General features: G+C 42.4%; 1 protein-coding gene across 1 annotated transcript in view; it reads right to left on the bottom strand.

Annotated features, from left to right (window-relative positions):
- LOC311223110 (tetraspanin-15) overlaps positions 1 to 20,348 on the bottom strand; it is a 59,008-nt gene that overhangs the window by 20,741 nt on the left and 17,919 nt on the right. Inside the window, exons 2-4 of the mRNA XM_084307857.1 lie at positions 18,208 to 18,393; positions 13,121 to 13,195; positions 12,132 to 12,227 (exon numbers count right to left, since the gene is read on the bottom strand). Of these exons, the coding sequence (XP_084163983.1) occupies positions 12,132 to 12,227; positions 13,121 to 13,195; positions 18,208 to 18,393 (357 nt within the window). The remainder of the gene's footprint in view (positions 1 to 12,131; positions 12,228 to 13,120; positions 13,196 to 18,207; positions 18,394 to 20,348) is intronic.

Genomic DNA, 20,348 nt, shown 5'->3' with positions numbered 1-20,348 from the left:
TAATAATAATAATAGATTGGATTTTAAGAGAGAAGCGCCTTTCTCAGACTCAAGGACACTGTACAAGGAAAGGATGGAAAAAATAAGAAATAAAATTGAAAAAAATATAATAAAATACATAAAAGATCTGTGTATAGTAACAACAAGAAAAAACAAATAAGATAAAAGCGATAAAAAAATAAAAATAAAAAAGGAGGCAAGTTCTGTCCAATTGGATGAAGTGGTTGAAATTAACACTTTGGGTGCCGGCCAAAAATCCGGAAAATGACTGTGGGTTGCCAGGATTCCTGGACGATTCTAGCATATCTCATGATCTTAGCGGAGCTATTTCTATATTTTATATTATAACTATGGGGAAATGGTTGGGCTCATTTGAAGACGACAAGTTGATGTACACAATGCAAAAAACCGTTTGTTTCTGCATGTCTTCGTTCGTTCACAATTACAAGTTAAAAAACGTCAACAAAAGATAAAAGTGGAGGTAAATTATTTAGAACAGAAGTTACAGGCACTTTTATGAAAGGTGTGCCGGCGGGGTGATAATAGGTACTGAACGTGTTATAAAGCAATTTAGACTGGGATGGATGGATGGATGGTTTGATTGATTGATTGTTTGACAGATTGTTTTATTGGTTTGATTGATAGAATGTTTTATTGTTTTGTTGATAGTTTGATTCATAGATTGATTTGTTTGATTGATTGATTACTTTGTTGGTCATTTGATTGATAGAATGTTTGATTGTTTTGTTGATAGTTTGATTCATAGATTGATTTGTTTGATTGATTGATTACTTTGTTGGTCATTTGATTGATAGAATGTTTGATTGTTTTGTTGATAGTTTGATTCATAGATTGATTTGTTTGATTGATTGATTACTTTGTTGGTCATTTGATTGATAGAATGTTTGATTGTTTTGTTGATAGTTTGCTTGATAGAATGTTTGATTGTTTTGTTGATAGTTTGATTCATAGATTGATTGGTTTGATTGATTGATTACTTTGTTGGTCATTTGATTGATAGAATGTTTGATTGTTTTGTTGATAGTTTGATTCATAGATTGATTTGTTTGATTGATTGATTACTTTGTTGGTCATTTGATTGATAGAATGTTTGATTGTTTTGTTGATAGTTTGCTTGATAGAATGTTTGATTGTTTTGTTGATAGTTTGATTCATAGATTGATTGGTTTGATTGATTGATTACTTTGTTGGTCATTTGCTTGATAGAATGTTTGATTGTTTTGTTGATAGTTTGATTCATAGATTGATTGGTTTGATTGATTGATTACTTTGTTGGTCATTTGATTGATAGAATGTTTGATTGTTTTGTTGATAGTTTGATTCATAGATTGATTTGTTTGATTGATTACTTTGTTGGTCATTTGCTTGATAGAATGTTTGATTGTTTTGTTGATAGTTTGATTCATAGATTGATTTGTTTGATTGATTGATTACTTTGTTGGTCATTTGATTGATATGCCTGGCGCTAATGAACAAGTAAGTTTTATAACTACTGGTGTAGGTCCAGACAACATTATTATAAAATACAGAATACTTTACAATGCAAAAAACTTGAAACTTTGATGCCATGAACATTTTTATTGTAAAATATGTTCAATAAACTGGGTGACAAGTCATCAGTACCAACCATTGTTGCTGTGCATTATATGCTGGTAACATTCACAGTATAGGATTATGGTAATTTACCAAGACAATACCTTATAAAAAGTGAACACTGGAGGATAATCAACCATTGTTTCAGTGCATTTAGGAGTTTGTTGGTAACATTCACAGTATAGGATTATGGTAATTTACCAATACAATACCTTATAAAAAGTGAACACTGGAGGATAATCAACCATTGTTTCAGTGCATTTAGGAGTTTGTTGGTAACATTCACAGTATAGGATTATGGTAATTTACCAAGACAATACCTTATAAAAAGTGAACACTGTGATGATAACCAACCATTGTTTCAGTGCATTTAGGAGTTTGTTGGTAACATTCACAGTATAGGATTATGGTAATTTACCAAGACAATACCTTATAAAAAGTGAACACTGGAGGATAATCAACCATTGTTTCAGTGCATTTAGGAGTTTGTTGGTAACATTCACAGTATAGGATTATGGTAATTTACCAAGACAATACCTTATAAAAAGTGAACACTGGAGGATAATCAACCATTGTTTCAGTGCATTTAGGAGTTTGTTGGTAACATTCACAGTATAGGATTATGGTAATTTACCAATACAATACCTTATAAAAAGTGAACACTGGAGGATAATCAACCATTGTTTCAGTGCATTTAGGAGTTTGTTGGTAACATTCACAGTATAGGATTATGGTAATTTACCAAGACAATACCTTATAAAAAGTGAACACTGGCTGATGATAACCAACCATTGTGTCAGTGCATTTAGGAGTTTGTTGGTAACATTCACAGTATAGGATTATGGTAATTTACAAAGACAATACCTTATAAAAAGTGAACACTGGAGGATAACCAACCATTGTTTCAGTGCATTTAGGAGTTTGTTGGTAACATTCACAGTATAGGATTATGGTAATTTACCAAGACAATACCTTATAAAAAGTGAACACTGGAGGATAATCAACCATTGTTTCAGTGCATTTAGGAGTTTGTTGGTAACATTCACAGTATAGGATTATGGTAATTTACCAAGACAATACCTTATAAAAAGTGAACACTGGAGGATAATCAACCATTGTTTCAGTGCATTTAGGAGTTTGTTGGTAACATTCACAGTATAGGATTATGGTAATTTACCAAGACAATACCTTATAAAAAGTGAACACTGTGATGATAACCAACCATTGTTTCAGTGCATTTAGGAGTTTGTTGGTAACATTCACAGTATAGGATTATGGTAATTTACCAAGACAATACCTTATAAAAAGTGAACACTGTGATGATAACCAACCATTGTTTCAGTGCATTTAGGAGTTTGTTGGTAACATTCACAGTATAGGATTATGGTAATTTACCAAGACAATACCTTATAAAAAGTGAACACTGTGATGATAACCAACCATTGTTTCAGTGCATTTAGGAGTTTGTTGGTAACATTCACAGTATAGGATTATGGTAATTTACCAAGACAATACCTTATAAAAAGTGAACACTGGCTGATGATAACCAACCATTGTGTCAGTGCATTTAGGAGTTTGTTGGTAACATTCACAGTATAGGATTATGGTAATTTACAAAGACAATACCTTATAAAAAGTGAACACTGGAGGATAACCAACCATTGTTTCAGTGCATTTAGAAGTTTGCTGGTAACATTCACGTCACATGAACTACAGGGCATATCTTACTTGGTCTCTCGCATCGATGACTGCATTGTCCATTGATAAATGGATGAAGCGCCAGATGATCTGTGGACCAAAAAATATCCAATACATGCTTCCAAAGTATATAAATAATAGGCCAATGGACTGCATTAGAAAAGTGTGGTATGTTACCTACAGTATATACTTTTTTAAACTGGGTGACTGTCAGCAACCATTGGTTCTGTGCAAACGGTAAAAATGAGGGGGGAAAAAGATAAATAAAAAAAAACTATATACACACACAATGCAAATTATGAATGGAGTCGATACAGCTAGATCGCTAACATAACGTCTCATCTGCAAGTGGTCCAAACATGCCTATGCAATATCGACAACCGTGGCCCAAATACATGTGTTCAACGCATTTGTCTTGTACAGAAAACAGTGCAACTACCCATACACTATACTATACTATACTATACTACAATATACTATACTATACTATACTACACTATACTATACTACACTCAGCTAGCTATACTATGTACCGGTACACATGGTTCTGTCTGTATCACACAATGATGGATTATTTAGAAGTAATCTGTACTTCTGTGTGCCGGATTATTTAGAAGTAGTCTGTACTTCTGTATGACAACTAATAAAGAAACTATTTAGAGAAATCCCTCTTTGTGTGGTACAGAGCGAAGCATTTGTCACGATGCAGGGGGACTTTGCACGATGTGCAAAAATATCTGGTCTCACTCCTGATGCCACGCCTACTGCAGACACGACATTTCCTACACGGTAGCTTTCTCTTCGGGGTGGCTTTGTATGCAACCATTACATGCTTCACAAAGCCACCCACTAATCTGCTCTGCGGGTCCCCCAGTGGGGCCCTAGGGTCGACACGCCCCACCTGCTCAGCCCCTGCCTCCTCCTCATCCCCACCCCCTGCCTCCTCCCCTGCCTCCTCCCCTGCCTCCGCCTCCGCCTCCATCTCCGCTGTCACCCCAGGAATCTTCTTCTCCTTACCGTCTGTGTAGGTCCGCGCCACAGCCCTGGTGAACCGGAAGAGGTTGGAGTAATGCCCTTGTGGGTGCTTTTTTTTGTACAAGACAAACGCGTTGAAGATACATATTTGGATCAGATACATCACAAACTTTTTGGTCCACTTTCCAGTCTTACGTGTAACCGGATAGTACGATATATTTTGATCCAGCTGATCGACGCCGTTCATGAATTTATTGTACTCCAGGATTGATGTTGGCTTGAGCATCTCCACCCTCAGCGCTTTGCCCTTCTTCTGCTTCTTCCACACCATCGCCTTTTCCATAGTGTCCTCGTGGAAGCTGCTGATGGTCTTCACGATTCTCTTATCGCGCCATGCCACGATCAGGACCTCCTTGTTGTTGACCGCAATGCGCTCCCCCACACCGATGTCACGTTTGGTAATGTTCTTGATGATGGCTGGCTCGCCCCGGTGCTTCCTGAGGGTACCACAGACGTCGGTCCTCAACTGTCGGAGCCTGGCTGACATACGTACCGAGTTGTAGAAGTTGTCCATGTAGAGCGTATAGCCGGCCCCAGACAGACGTCCAAGCAGACCGACGACCGTGTCCCCCAGGAGCGAGCCTTCCCGACAATATGGCTTAAATGAAAAGCAATATCCTGTGCGTGATTCGCACAGGAAGTAGGACTTGATGCCATAGCGGGTGGGCTTGTTGGGGTTGTAGACCCGGAAGGTCAGGCGGCCTCGCCATGCCATCACCCCCTCGTCAATGGCGAGCTCGCGTTCAGGCTGGTACAGCTCCTTGCACCTCGTGTTTACATGGTCGACTACAGGGCGTACTTTGCACAATTTGTCTCTAACCTCCAGGGAAGTATTGTCCGCAAAGTGGAGGAATCGCCAGATCAATTGGAACCTGTTGCGTGGCATGGTATCAGAGTAGTACGGTGTGTACATCATGTCGTCAGTGGTCCACATCTGGTCCACGCGAGGCTTCCGCAGGACACTGCTAAGGAAATGGAGTCCGAGGAACTTCTTCAGCTCCTTCAATGTGAGGGGCTTCCAAAGCAGTGCCCTGCTACTGGTTAGCGTGGGGTCCAGCCGGGCAATGGACTGCTCAGCGTAGAGGTTGGACTGGGCAACAATAGAGTTCAGAAAAGCATCTGTCAGGAACAGATCCATCCATTTCGCAGGCCGGTAAGATCTGAGTGCCTTGGCGTCCTGGAGCAACCCCGGTTGGGCTGTGAAGGGGATCCTTTGAGGCACCCAGCCCTCACGAGACCAGGCATTCTCCTCTTCCTGACGGATCGCAGCCCTGCTCTTCGCTCCTCCACGACCTGTCAATTATACAAATATACTATAACACCCCTACTGTAGACATTCATATGCCACGTAGTTACAAACTGTGTGAGTGAATGAGTGAGTGTGTGTGGGGTTCAGATGTCAGAGCTGGACGTGGTGTGGGGGTCAGAGGTCAGAGCTGGAAGTGGTGTGCAGAGTGAGGCCAACTTACCGCTCTTAGATGTGCGTTTCCGCCCTGCAACAGGTTCCGGCATGTCCAGACTAGCATCCAGTTCTAGAATCACATGATGTAATACATTACACTAGGGCAACGCATTGTCATTGTATTTACCACCATCACCACCAGACCAGGCCCTGCAGCAGCCAGTCACCACCAGGCCCAGGCCCTGCAGCAGCCAGTCACCACCAGGCCCAGGCCCTGCAGCAGCCAGTCACCACCAGGCCCAGGCTCTAGCAGCAGCCAGTCACCACCAGGCCCAGGCTCTAGCAGCAGCCAGCTACCACCAGGCCCAGGCTCTAGCAGCAGCCAGTCACCACCATGTACAATTACCTGCAGGAGTAGAATGTGATCCTATGTCGTTGCCAGTCTCAGCGTCACTATCTGCAGGGTCTGCGCCAGAATCTGAATTGGATTAAATTCATTCAGTAAGTAAGTCTCACAAAACACAATAGTAATACATTTACACATACATAAATGTAGTTAGTACATACCCAAGCATGTTGGTGTATTGGCCCCGGATTCGGTTTCGGAGTGTTCTGCTGTGTGAACACAAAATAAATCAGCGTCCATCAAAGCATGTACATGTGTGTGTGTTGTAATCAATGGAATTTTACATATGCTACACAACCATGCATTTAAATATAGGCCTCGCCATGTGTCCATGCCATTGTGTATGTGTGTGCTGTAATCAATGGAATTTGCATATAGAGGCCTCACCATGTACTGCGAAGTTCAAAGGTGTTGGAGAGGATGCATGTCTTTTGATCTTGTGTGTGTGTGTGTGTACACACACTGCACACACACACACACACATACACACACACATCAAATGGCATGGGGTGAGGCATCTACACACACACACACACACACATCCATGTAACTAAATGTAGTGGCCTGTACATGCCTACTATATCCTATATCATTCAACTATCGATTTGAACATGCACAAAACAATATTCACATTGCAACATACCAATTACCACGTCGACCACCACCACCACGTCGTATCATGCCCAGCATGCAACTATTATCACTTACATGATAGCTACACACTTCAAAGAGCCACTTCAAAGGGCGTGCACATGCACACACACACACACACACGCACACAAGACAACCTAACTGTAGCACATGGTAGCGTGGCCTGTACTGCATGCCTACTATATCCTATATCATTCAACTATCGATTTGAACATGCACAAAACAATATTCACATTGCAACATACCAATTACCACGTCGACCACCACCACCACGTCGTATCATGCCCAGCATGCAACTATTATCACTTACATGATAGCTACACACTTCAAAGAGCCACTTCAAAGGGCGTGCACATGCACACACACACACACACACACGCACACAAGACAACCTAACTGTAGCACATGGTAGCGTGGCCTGTACTGCATGCCTACTATATCCTATATCATTCAACTATTGATTTGAACATGCACAAAACAATATTCACATTGCAACATACCAATTACCACGTCGACCACCACCACCACGTCGTATCATGCCCAGCATGCAACTATTATCACTTACATGATAGCTACACACTTCAAAGAGCCACTTCAAAGGGCGTGCACATGCACACACACACACACACACGCACACAAGACAACCTAACTGTAGCACATGGTCGCGTGGCCTGTACTCTACATCCCTACTATATCCTATATCATTCAACTATCGATTTGAACATGCACAAAACAATATTCACATTGCATTAGTAAACATGACGTACCGTTGCCCCGTCGACCACCACCGTGTCCGACTCCCACGTCTGAATCGTGCGATGAATCAGACTCATACCTCCGACCCAAGCCGAGATCATCGTCAGATGATTCCGGAGCTAGAATATAATAAATGCATATCAGCGTTAGGTTTGGCAAACTAACGTTACATAGTCACAGAATAAGCGGTAGGTAAATCATCAAATACACGTTTCACACACACACAATCACATGCATATCGCCGGCGTTGGTTTGTCGAACTAACGTTACATAGACAGTCACAGTATGTAAATCATCAAATACACGTTTCACACACACACACAATCACATGCATATCGCCGTTGGTTTGTCGAACTAACGTTACATAGTCACAGTATGTAAATCATCAAATACACGTTTCACACACACACATATATATATATATATATATAAGACCGTGTAATTACCTGGTGGTTCCCAATCGGCGCTCCCATCAGATTCGTGGGCGGTCGAATCGCTGTCCCCTGACTCGCATGAAGAAGCTATGACCACAGCGGCAGCCTTCCTCTTCCTCGAACTGCGTCGGGTAGAGCCGCTCCCGGTCCCGGGGAGAGACGCGTTACTGGGCCCAGCAACGGTCTCACGGCTCTCTCCGATCGGAGCTACCAAAGACGTTGGTGCTGTTGGTGCTGCTGCTGCTTGAACAACCGCGGGTCCAAACGCCAGCTTCGTCTGAACAAAGCGACCCGCCGCCGGATTGTCCCCTCGCTTTCCTACACTACGTCTCTTCATACTGATCTAAATGAAACTACTAACTGATCAAACTACTATTACTACTACTGAAATATACTACCTAGACTACACACTAATCCCTCGAATAGTACTACTACTTAGCACGACTAAGTACTTTCTAAAGCACAGCTGAAACCTTACAATTAGTCTGATACTACCACTATACTGTATAACACTATAAATATAGACTATAGGCTGATCTCAATTCAAATCTCTCTCTCAATCTCTCTCTCTCTCTCTCTATCGCTCTATCTATCTCTCTCTCTCTCTCTCCTCCAAAACCTCGTAGATTCTGGGATCGCGCTAACGTTTTATACCTGTGGTTACATTGGCCAGGTATGCTGGCCAATCAAATGCCAGATTCATTGTGGGGTACAATATTCCCCCTATTGTGATAGTGTTAGAAAATAGGGGGACACTGCCACCTAGTGAAATTTGAGAGGAAATGCAGTTTCCGGTTAAAATTTTCTTCCAAAAGCTCGGCGGTGAAGTTCAGACGGGGAAAATCGAAAAAAGATGTAAACAGATCAAAGACGCTGTACAGCGTCCTCGGCACCTTGAGCATGGCCGGGAAAGACGCTGTAAAGCGTTTCCCGGCACCCAAAGTGTTAACAAACAAACAAACAAACAAAAAAAACAACGGAATCTGTGGCGGAATAGGTGCCCGAACGACCAGCCAAGCCGGAAGCAACGCAGAGAGCTGGGCTCGAACCCAGCATCTCCTGCGTTAGTGGTGATCGCCTTGCCCACTGCGCCACTTAGCCGCCCGGCATTTGATACTGTTGACCACCTTCTTCCATTACAAAGATTTCAGTGTGTGAAAATGGGAAATGCCCAATCAGAATTTCTACCCATCACAAAAAGTGTTCCACAGGGATCAAACCTGGGCCCCGTCTTATTTACATGAATAATATTGTCTCATCTCTGAGCAGCTGTCAAAGCCACCTTTACACAGATGACACGGTTCTCTTGTACTGCTGATTCTGTGCAACTGCCCACTAAATATTTACAACTCTCCTTTGACGCCCTGCAAGATGCACTTATTAGTCTGCAGATCTGTTGCACATTGAGACAAAGTTGTCAATGTTGAACCACCGGGTCGCGGACCGGTACCTGGCCGTGGATAATTTGGTACCGGGCCGCAAAGAAAGAATAAAGTTGTTTAAAAGGAAATGTATTTTATTTTCATTAGTCTTCCGGGTATTTTACTTTGAACAATTGCCACTTCCGCCCTCGCCTCACTCTTTTTCGTAAAATAAGTCTCCTGCCATAACGCTCCCCTTCGCGTAATTCACTCACAGCTCGCACTGTGGTTGTGGCAGAAACACGATTATAATCAGGTTTTTATGCACCCGAGTCTCCCGAACACACAAATAAATTTAAAAACCAGCCACCCCCACATCACAGTAACAAATTACTGCTCCCTGGAAGTAGGAATAAGTAATAACATAACTTTTGAGTAACAAAAAGGAATAGATTTTTCTGTTGAGTAACAAGCCCAACACTGGTCACCTTGGACTCGAGCCCCTGAGGATACACAGCGCTTTCGCTCTACTATCCCCTCTACCCAGCCCAGGCCTCAATCTCGGAATAATCTCATCTTCAATTCCCACTGCAAAATAGAGATTGGTGCAGAGATTGCCGCAATAGGGAACTGGGTCCTTCAGGCAACGGCTGAGAGACTTTCCGACTCCCAATTAAAAGACTGTGTGCCTTTGAAATCTGACGCGGATCAATTGCCCGCCGCATGGACAGCGACCCGGGGACAGTGAAGGATGAATGTCTCTCAGTCATCGCTGCAGCAGCGCCTTGTTGCTACCAGACTTCTCTGTGATCTCTATTCCTGCCACTGATAAACACAGGCACCCCGCTGCAAATTACATATTTCACAAGATTAGATTAAAAAAAAATGTCCACAAGATTAGATTAGATTCAAATGGACAAGTTGGCAAATGAAAGGCCACGACCCAAACTGGGAACCAGGACTCATTATCCAACTGACATAGTTGTCAACAACACGGGATCATTCTGGATAAAACAGCTCAATGCAAATTCTGTGAAGAGTGGCTGCATGTGGCGTCTGAAGTCCTGTGTTGACTTTCGTGTGGATTGGAAAAGATTGTTGAAGGAGTTTTCTCATCAGTGTTGGATTATGGAGAAGTAATTTATAGAAATGCTGCTCCTTCCACTCATAATGATAATAATACTCTTTATTTCTATAGTACCTGTCATACACAGGATTCAGCTCAAAGTGCTTTACATACAGTACAAGGCATTAAAGCAATTACAGATAAAGATGACAGTAGATAGATGTACACTTCTACATAGTTCCTAGACTTTTCCAGAGTCGAATTCAAGCACCTTAGGGGTCCGTCACATAAAATGTTTAAGACATATACTCAAAATTAGTATAATATCAATCGACTGTGTATGTACATACCGTATATATGAAACAGACAATCTAAATAATGTTCCGTAACAATAACTATAATTTAGGTTGTAGCACAGCAACATCAGTTAATACAATTCCAATTCCAAGCATTTTCACAACCTTGAAAGCACTGTTAAACCCTAGACACAGACTATCATCCTGCTCTCAGATGTGGTGATAGATATGGTACTCTATGGTCCGTTTATCTTTAAGGTCATTGCTGGGAAATTACCTTATATCGCAACGATACTGATTTGGAACTATGGACCCTGTCTCGCTCAAAATTACTGGCTTATGCTTATGCATGGTCTGAATTTGGAAAGTCAGCATTTTGTCTTCCCCAGCTTCTTAGAATGATATTCAACACACACTAAAATTATGAACAATTTAAATCAATTATTTACAAACCTCCCTGCCTCAATTTGTAACTGTGCTAAGGCTAATGTTATATGTATTGTGTCTGTATTTTATAGTTTAAATTTATTTATTGCCACCTAATAGAATCTTGGCATCATTGAAAATGAGGGCCACCCTCAATTGCATTCCCAGGAATTGAAGTTTATTTCTTATTTTACCCAGGGAATATGCACATTAATCAACATTTTCCCATGCATGTCTTTTGGTGTGGGAGCAAACCGGAGTACCCGTAAAAAGAAAACGGGGAGAACAAGCACAGAAAGGCCTCCCACCGGGGTTCAAACCCAGGACCTTCTTGCTCTGAGGAGACACTGTTAACCACTGTGCCCCGTCCCTTATTGTCTTTCTGTTGGATCATACCGTGATGAAACTCCTGCCATTTAAATGAATGATGGAACTATGATATCACGGTTCACAACGTCTGTTGTCTAAATGAATGATGGAACTATGATATCGCGGTTCACAACGTCTGTTGTCTAAATGAATGATGGAACTATGATATCACGGTACACAACGTCTGTCGTCTAAATGAATGATGGAACTATGATATCACGGTTCACAACGTCTGTTGTCTAAATGAATGATAAGCATATCTTAACCATGAGATCTGATATATTTGAGGGCACTTCATTTGAAAATGATTTAGATTCTTGGTCTGGTGTCACACTTTACATTACCATGCATTTCAATGCGATGATCAATTACATTATTCAATAAGTGATTTTGCAAAGATGCTGTGACATACAGTATATTGATTTTATTATTGTGATATTAATATCTTCCATATCGCTCAGCCCTACATGAGACCATCTTCTTATATGAGAAGACTAAATGGGAGGGATTGGACCTTGTGTATAATAATTTTCATCATAAATCTTCAAATGTCCATTAGAGTGAAACACACACACACACACACAAATGTCTGTTATATATAGAGAACATCCTCCTACCTTCTGCTGTACATAGTCCAAGATGTTTTTGAAGTCCAGATCATCGTAATAGTGTTTAATTCCCTCTCGTATACTTTTCTGAAACAAGGCAGATGTCTAGATGGAGGGAGAGAGAGAGATTCAGAGACTCTCCATAGACAGACAGAGATAGATGGATACATACCGTACTTTTCGGACTATAAGCCGCGGCTTTTTTCCCCATTTTTCGACCCTGCGGCTTATATAACGGTGCGGCTTATATGTGGACAAAACCCGAAAATCGAAATATTGCTTTTTTTACTGCATTGAAATGTTATTTATCCTTATTTGCTAAACTTAATACAACTTGTAAATGAGTTAATTCTTGTTATTTGTCCGACAGTATTGTGTCCCAATGTCATTCTCTGTAGAGGTGGGAGTCATTCTCTGTAGAGGTGGGAGTTATTCTCTGTAGAGGTGGGAACTTAAAGCTCAATATAAGAGGCCATGCACCACCACCCACAGAATCGAGAAAGAGCAATCAATCTGTCAATCCTTTCCGTGTCCGGGCCGGGTGAGGTTTCCCGTGTTGAGTCAAATTAAGCTGCAGGCTCCACTCCTTACATATGGTAATTAAACATTAAAACACATGCGGCTTATAGTCCAGTGCGGCTTATATATGTACACATCATTCAATTTAGCTGCTGCGGCTTATAGTCAGGTGCGGCTTATAGTGCGAAAAGTACGGTAGATACAGACAAACACAGACATAGATAGACAGACAGAGTGATGACTAAGGTGTCATACAGCAGAGAGAGAGAGAGAGAGAGAGAGAGAGAGAGAGAGAGAGAGAGAGACACAGACAGACAGACAGACAGACAGACAGACAGACAGACAGACAGACAGACAGACAGACAGACAGACAGACAGACAGACAGACAGACAGACAGACAGACAGACAGACAGACAGACAGATGCTACGCAGAGAGGGACAGTAGTGGGACGTGTCAACATGTGGCAAAGGGACTGACCTTCTTCTCAAAGATGAGTGCCACGATGAGGGCGGCGGCCTGGAGAAGCAGCAGCACACACAGGACACACAGGAACTAGAGAGAGACGGAGAGAGAGGAGAGGATGAGGGCAGCGGCCTGGAGAAGGAGCAGCACACACAGGACACACAGGAACTAGAGAGAGAGACGGAGAGAGAGGAGAGGATGAGGGCAGCGGCCTGGAGAAGGAGCAGCACACACAGGACACACAGGAACTAGAGAGAGAGACGGAGAGAGAGGAGAGGATGAGGGCAGCGGCCTGGAGAAGGAGCAGCACACACAGGACACACAGGAACTAGAGAGAGAGACGGAGAGAGAGGAGAGGATGAGGGCAGCGGCCTGGAGAAGGAGCACGACACACAGGAACTAGAGAGAGAGACGGGTCATGTCAACTAACTAAATACATTGCTCTTGACTTTTTGTTTATAATTATTATTCTTTTTTTATTATGATTGTTCTGTTTGACGGAGCTAGATACTGTGATTTGTTTGGAGGAATATGGAGAATACATGTTCAAAAATAAACGTATTCATTCATTCAAGAGGAGAGGATCCTATTAGGAAGACACATAATATACATACAGCCATGAACATGAACCATGAAAAACGTTAAGAAGACTAGCGATACACCGCTGACTCCTACACTTTTAAGTATTGGATACAAAGTACTAATACTTAAGGTACAAGAAAACACAGGAAATCAAGTCGCTTTGATTTACTGTCCGATATGATAATGCTGTAATGGGTCTTAAGCTTAATTATAATTGTATTTAGGTATTAAGGAAATCCTACTTTCAGCTCGGTATCGACTTGATATCGGATACTAGTGTCTTCAACTAAAGAAATTATTCGCTGAATAACCATAAGAGCACTTTGTTAGATAATCAATTAGTTGATTTAAAATCAACACAAATTGGTACAACTATTTTTTTCCCCACATTACTGTCATGCAAATAAATGTAATGGTTGAGGAGGAGCTCTTCAACTCTAGTGCTTATAAAATAAAATAAAAGTATTGAGGAATATTATTGTGATGACAGACATGATGTGCTTATCATCTTCTAGGAAAAAAGCAAGCAAACAAACAAACAAACAAACGTATGATGAGCCGAGCTGCTCCTCCAGGCTGCAGCCAGAGCAGGAACGATACAACATTCAAGATCAAAGTAATCCAGCGCGCACCAGTCCAGCAGTGTTCAAAATCGGTCATTTACTATAACCCTTTCACTACCACACTACCAAAGGGTTAACCCTTTCACTAACACACTACAGAAGGTTAACCCTTTCACTACCACACTACCAAAGGGTTAACCCTTTCACTACCACACTACAGAAGGTTAACCCTTTCACTACCACACTACAGAAGGTTAACCCTTTCACTGCGACAATACAAAAGGTTACCGCTTTCACTGCATACAATAAAGGGTTAACCCTTTCACTACCACACTACCAAAGGGTTAACCCTTTCACTACCACACTACAGAAGGTTAACCCTTTCACTACCACACTACAGAAGGTTAACCCTTTCACAACCACACTACCAAAGGGTTAACCCTTTCACTACCACACTACAGAAGGGTTAACCCTTTCACTGCGACAATACAAAAGGTTAACGCTTTCACTGCATACAATAAAGGGTTAACCCTTTCACTACCACACTACAGAAGGTTACCCTTTCACTACCACACTACCAAAGGGTTAACCCTTTCACTACCACACTACAGAAGGTTAACCCTTTCACAACCACACTACCAAAGGGTTAACCCTTTCACTACCACACTACAGAAGGGTTAACCCTTTCACTGCGACAATACAAAAGGTTAACGCTTTCACTGCATACAATAAAGGGTTAACCCTTTCACTACCACACTACCAAAGGGTTAACCCTTTCACTACCACACTACAGAAGGTTAACCCTTTCACTACCACACTACCAAATGGTTAACCCTTTCACTACCACACTACAGAAGGGTTAACCCTTTCACTGCGACAATACAAAAGGTTAACGCTTTCACTGCATACAATAAAGGGTTAACCATTTCACTACCACACTACCAAAGGGTTAACCCGTTCACTACCACACTACAGAAGGTTAACCCTTTCACTACCACACTACCAAAGGGTTAACCCTTTCACTACCACACTACAGAAGGGTTAACCCTTTCACTGCGACAATACAAAAGGTTAACACTTTCACTGCATACAACAAAGGGTTAACCCTTTCACAACCACACTACAGAAGGTTAACACTTTCACTACCACACTACAGAAGGTTAACCGTCTGTAGTGTGGTAGTGAAAGGTTAACCTTCTGTAGTGTGGTAGTGAAAGGTTAACCTTCTGTAGTGTGGTAGTGAAAGGTTAACCTTCTGTAGTGTGGTAGTGAAAGGTTAACCTTCTGTAGTGTGGTAGTGAAAGGGTTAACCTTCTGTAGTGTGGTAGTGAAAGGGTTAACCCGTCTGTAGTGTGGTAGTGAAAGGTTAACCGTCTGTAGTGTGGTAGTGAAAGGTTAACCTTCTGTAGTGTGGCAGTGAAGGGTTAACCTTCTGTAGTGTGGTAGTGAAAGGTTAACCTTCTGTAGTGTGGCAGTGAAAGGGTTAACCCTTTGGTAGTGTGGTAGTGAAAGGTTAACATTCTGTAGTGTGGTAGTGAAAGGTTAACCTTCTGTAGTGTGGTAGTGAAAGGTTAACCGTCTGTAGTGTGGTAGTGAAAGGTTAACCGTCTGTAGTGTGGTAGTGAAAGGTTAACCGTCTGTAGTGTGGTAGTGAAAGGTTAACCTTCTGTAGTGTGGTAGTGAAAGGGTTAAGTCGTATATAAAACATAGGCGCGAATAGGGCCCCACAATACAATATTATCATACTACTGGAGTCACAATACTAGAGTTACCATATTGTAATAGCATGATATTGCGATACATTGCTTTTTATACACTTTTTTCAACTGCAAATTATGTCTCCAATGGAAGACTTTGTTAACATCTGCAATTCAAATTAGATATACATCCTCTTTTTTAATCTAATAAGATAACATTTGTTTGTTCACCTCATTCCAATCGTTTTTATTGCAGTAAACGAGATTGAATATGGCCACCAGACCAATCAAGAGTGGTCACGCTAAATTTTTTGTTTTTGGTTGCAATTGTGAACAATAGCCAAGTTAGAAAATACAGTTATGGGGCGCCACGGTGGCGCACCACGCGTAAGTGCATATATATCCACTTAGCCAATCATATGGTTCACTGCAGCTCAACAGTCAACGAGGGGAGTGGTCAGGGGGCGTCTATGAATTCTGCATTGGAGGCCTGAAGACCATTGTCTACGATGGATCTAATAACGTGCTCTGGAAGGCTATTCCATATACGGACAGCAGTGTGTAGGAAGGTTCTGTCCAAGGAGTGTGTTCTGGAGCCTGGGAGGTTGAATATGGCCACCAGTGATGTCATCAGGGACATTGAATCCTTGTGTTGTGTTAATAGGGAGGTGTGGTGGTTACGTCATTGCTGTTTCCGGCCGGTCCACCTCGCAAAATGGCAACGTATTTCCCCATTGCCCATTTCTAAATCGTCTCGTTTAAAACAAATAAAGCATGGACATTTGAATGGTGTACCTTTCTGTGCATATTCATCCACAATCTATAGCTCAACATGAAAATATTCGCAATTAAATCGTAAAAAGAATGTCAACCAAAAATGCTTAAACAATAATGTTAGTGATAGAAGGGAACTCATTTTGTGCAAAAATGGAAAGCTTGCCAATGTTCATGAGGCAGAATTGTTACAATAGCCGATAATTCATTTTCCCAATGATAAATCCCTATACGGGTGGACCTCGCGGGCGGACCACAGTGACGTCAGACGACACCTCCATGAAATTATGTAGATGAAGAGATATCAATACATGGTCTTACAGGGACCGCTACCTTATCATTTCATTGAGCGGTTATTAACACAACACACGGATTCAATGACATCACTGGTGGACATATTCAAATTAATTTACTCTCAATAACTGTCAAACTAAGTGAATGTGTCCAAAACTATTTACAGAAAATCTCAGTCCTCACAACAACGCAAAAAAGGTTCACATGACTTGGACTGCGGAGAGCTCTCCATGGTCCTGATTTCAGAGACAATACTGTGTGTGAACAGGGCCATTAGTCATGAAGTGGTGGTAAAGAAGGCAATTTCCACCCTACGTTGTGGGGAGCGCTTTGAGTGTCTAGAAAATCGCTATATAAGGGCGGCTACGTGGCGTAGTGGGCAAGGCGCTCGCCATGACATCTGGAGACGCTGGGCTCGCCTGTTCGAGCCCAGCGCTCCACATTTGCTTTCAGTTTAGCTGGTCGTCCATACTAATACACATTGGCCGTATTAGGGGGTGGGAAACTGATGGGTGGGGATCGGGCGTTGTGGACAGCGACTCCTACAGGTCGGTTGGTGCGCCTGCGCAGTAGAATCAGGAAGTGTCGGGGGCAGCGTGAGCCTCCCACGCGTTACTCCTCGCCACTGAGAGATCGAGCTGCGCAGGTGAAAAGATGCGACTGCTGTTACCTCAAGTACCGGAGGGGACTTGTGCTATGTATGACTTAGTCCACATTGCAGCCGGCTTGTGGGAGGCAAGAAACAGCGTTCGTGACAGGGGAGGGTTGAATTGGACGATACGAAAATTCGGATGGGAGAAAATATAGAAAATGGGAGAAAAAGTGGATAAAAAAAATAAAAAAAAGGCGCTATATAAAATGTAATGAAATTATTATTATTATTATTATTATTATGATGTTAGTGTTTTCCATAAGCTCCGGTTTCACCCATTCACACTTCAGGGGACTCCTGGAAGGAGTTTTCAAAAAAGGTCTGGTTTCAGTGACCTACAACGCAGTGTGCAATGCATTGTGTGGACGAAATACCCGTGTAGGTGTGGTGGACAAGGCATAAGAGGGGGCAGGCCAGCCCTGTCCTATATACAAGCATTGGAAGATCCCCATGTAAAAAAGGGACCCAACGTAAACACATCAGGCATAACACATCACTGTCACACACACAGTCAGAAACACATCCTCCTCCATCCCTCACCATGTGCAGCAAGGTCTTGTTGTCTCGGAGAGAGCCCACCATGCCCACCACAGACACGGTGAACATCACCAGACCCAGCAGGATGAGAACCACGGCAGGAGCCAGGAACACGCCCTCCAGGGTCCGGTTCTTCTGCCTCTCCACCTCCGCGTACACCCCCACGCACAGCACACACAGCCCCACCAGCTGAGAGGGAGAAAGGGTGAGAGAGAGAGAGAGAGAGAGAGAGAGGGAGAGGGAGAGGGAGGAGAGGGAGAGAGACCGGATGCATTAGAATCGTTGCAGACAACATGCAGGCCTACAGGGTGATGATGACGGTAGGATGTGCTTATGATGAGCAGCACAGAGAGTTAGGCTTAACCCTTTCACTACCACACTACCAAACCGTTAACCCTTTCACTGCGACGATACAGCAGTTTAACCCTTTCACTGCCACACGACAAAAGGTCAACCCTTTCACAACCACACTACAGGTTAACCCTTTCACTACCACACTACAGACGGTTAACCTTCTGTAGTGTGGTAGTGAAAGATTAACCGTCTGTAGCATGGTAGTGAAAGGTTAACCTTCTGTAGTGTGGTAGTGAAAGGTTAACCTTCTGTAGTGTGGTAGTGAAAGGGTTAACCGTTTGGTATAGTGAAAGGTTAACCTTCTGTAGTGTGGTAGTGAAAGGTTAACCTTCTGTAGTGTGGTAGTGAAAGGTTAACCTTCTGTAGCGTGGTAGTGAAAGGTAGGGATGCCCCGATCACGTTTTTTGCCACCGATACCTATCACCGATCGTCGTGAGCCATATCGGCCGATACCGATCCGATACCGATTGTTTTTGATTAAAAAGAAATTAAAAATTATTTTATATAAAACGTTTTTTTTTTTTTTTTTTTTTTTTATAAAATATATATATTATATAATTAGACTTGTACTTGTATTATCTGCGACTGCGAGACATCGCCACCACGCAACAAGTCAAAATGCTCACTATCTGCAAACAGCTCCACTGTCTGTGTGTACTCTAGTAGCCCAGCTCCAAAAAGGATTCTCCGGCGCTGCAGCGGGACCCCATTGGTAACGTTAAGTGCTTTGGTCATTTCACATTCAGCAAGCCCTCAGCTCGAATACGCATTAAATCAATGTTATAAGACATTGATATCAAGAGCTATCTGTAGCTACTGCTAGCCGGCTAGATGACGTTAAGACAGAACTTTAGTTCAATGGGACATTTCGTTTTGAACAGTAAACGAACGTCAGCTAACGCAAGCTAACTGAGGTATGAACATGAACTACTAGACTTTCTGGATCATTTGTTGATATCAGGAGCTATCGGTAGCTAGCCGGCTAAATACCGTTAGACAATGCCTACTAAACGTGAATAGTTGACTGGGTAATTTTGTTTAAACAGTAACGATAGCTAGGTAGCTAACGTTAGCGCAGGTCGAATGCAGTGCACTACAGACTCGAGCAGAGGAGCCGCACCTCTTTGTTTACAAACTCTACACGGGGGCGGGCGGAGCTAGGGAGGAGGAGCAGCGGCAGTTTGCAGGTCGTGTGTGTCTGAGACAGACAGCGAGTGAGAGCTTCGCTTGATCGGTTTCCGCTATCGGCGAATATGACTAATTATCGGAATTCACAGATTGCATATTTATACTGAGTATCGGCCGATAACGATCGGTGGCCGATCGATCGGGGCATCCCTAGTGAAAGGTTAACCTTCTGTAGCGTGGTAGTGAAAGGTTAACCTTCTGTAGCGTGGTAGTGAAAGGTTAACCTTCTGTAGTGTGGTAGTGAAAGGTTAACCTTCTGTAGTGTGGTAGTGAAAGATTAACCGTCTGTAGCGTGGTAGTGAAAGGTTAACCTTCTGTAGTGTGGTAGTGAAAGGGTTAAGTCAGTTAGATGCAAATGGACCGATATCCTTTTCCATCTTCAAAAGAAAGGACATGGTTTAATTTAAGAGTTGCTCCAAGAAAAATAATAAATGTCCCAAGATCAAGAACAATGAGAAATACAGATCTCATGTCGATGTGCGACGTCATTCAAAACAATAAGCTGCAGCAGTGAAATTGTTTTTCTTTTCTTGTTTCTTCCGGTTCCGAAAGGCCTGACAAGCAGGGAGCGAAATTAACTTTTTGACTCACCGGCCAGTGGC

This window comes from Notolepis coatsorum (genome assembly GCF_963971535.1).
Source record: "Notolepis coatsorum genome assembly, chromosome: 2".
Classification (NCBI taxonomy): domain Eukaryota; kingdom Metazoa; phylum Chordata; class Actinopteri; order Aulopiformes; family Paralepididae; genus Notolepis; species Notolepis coatsorum.
Note: the sequence above shows the minus strand (reverse complement) of the source record. Positions and strands in the feature narration are given on the sequence as shown.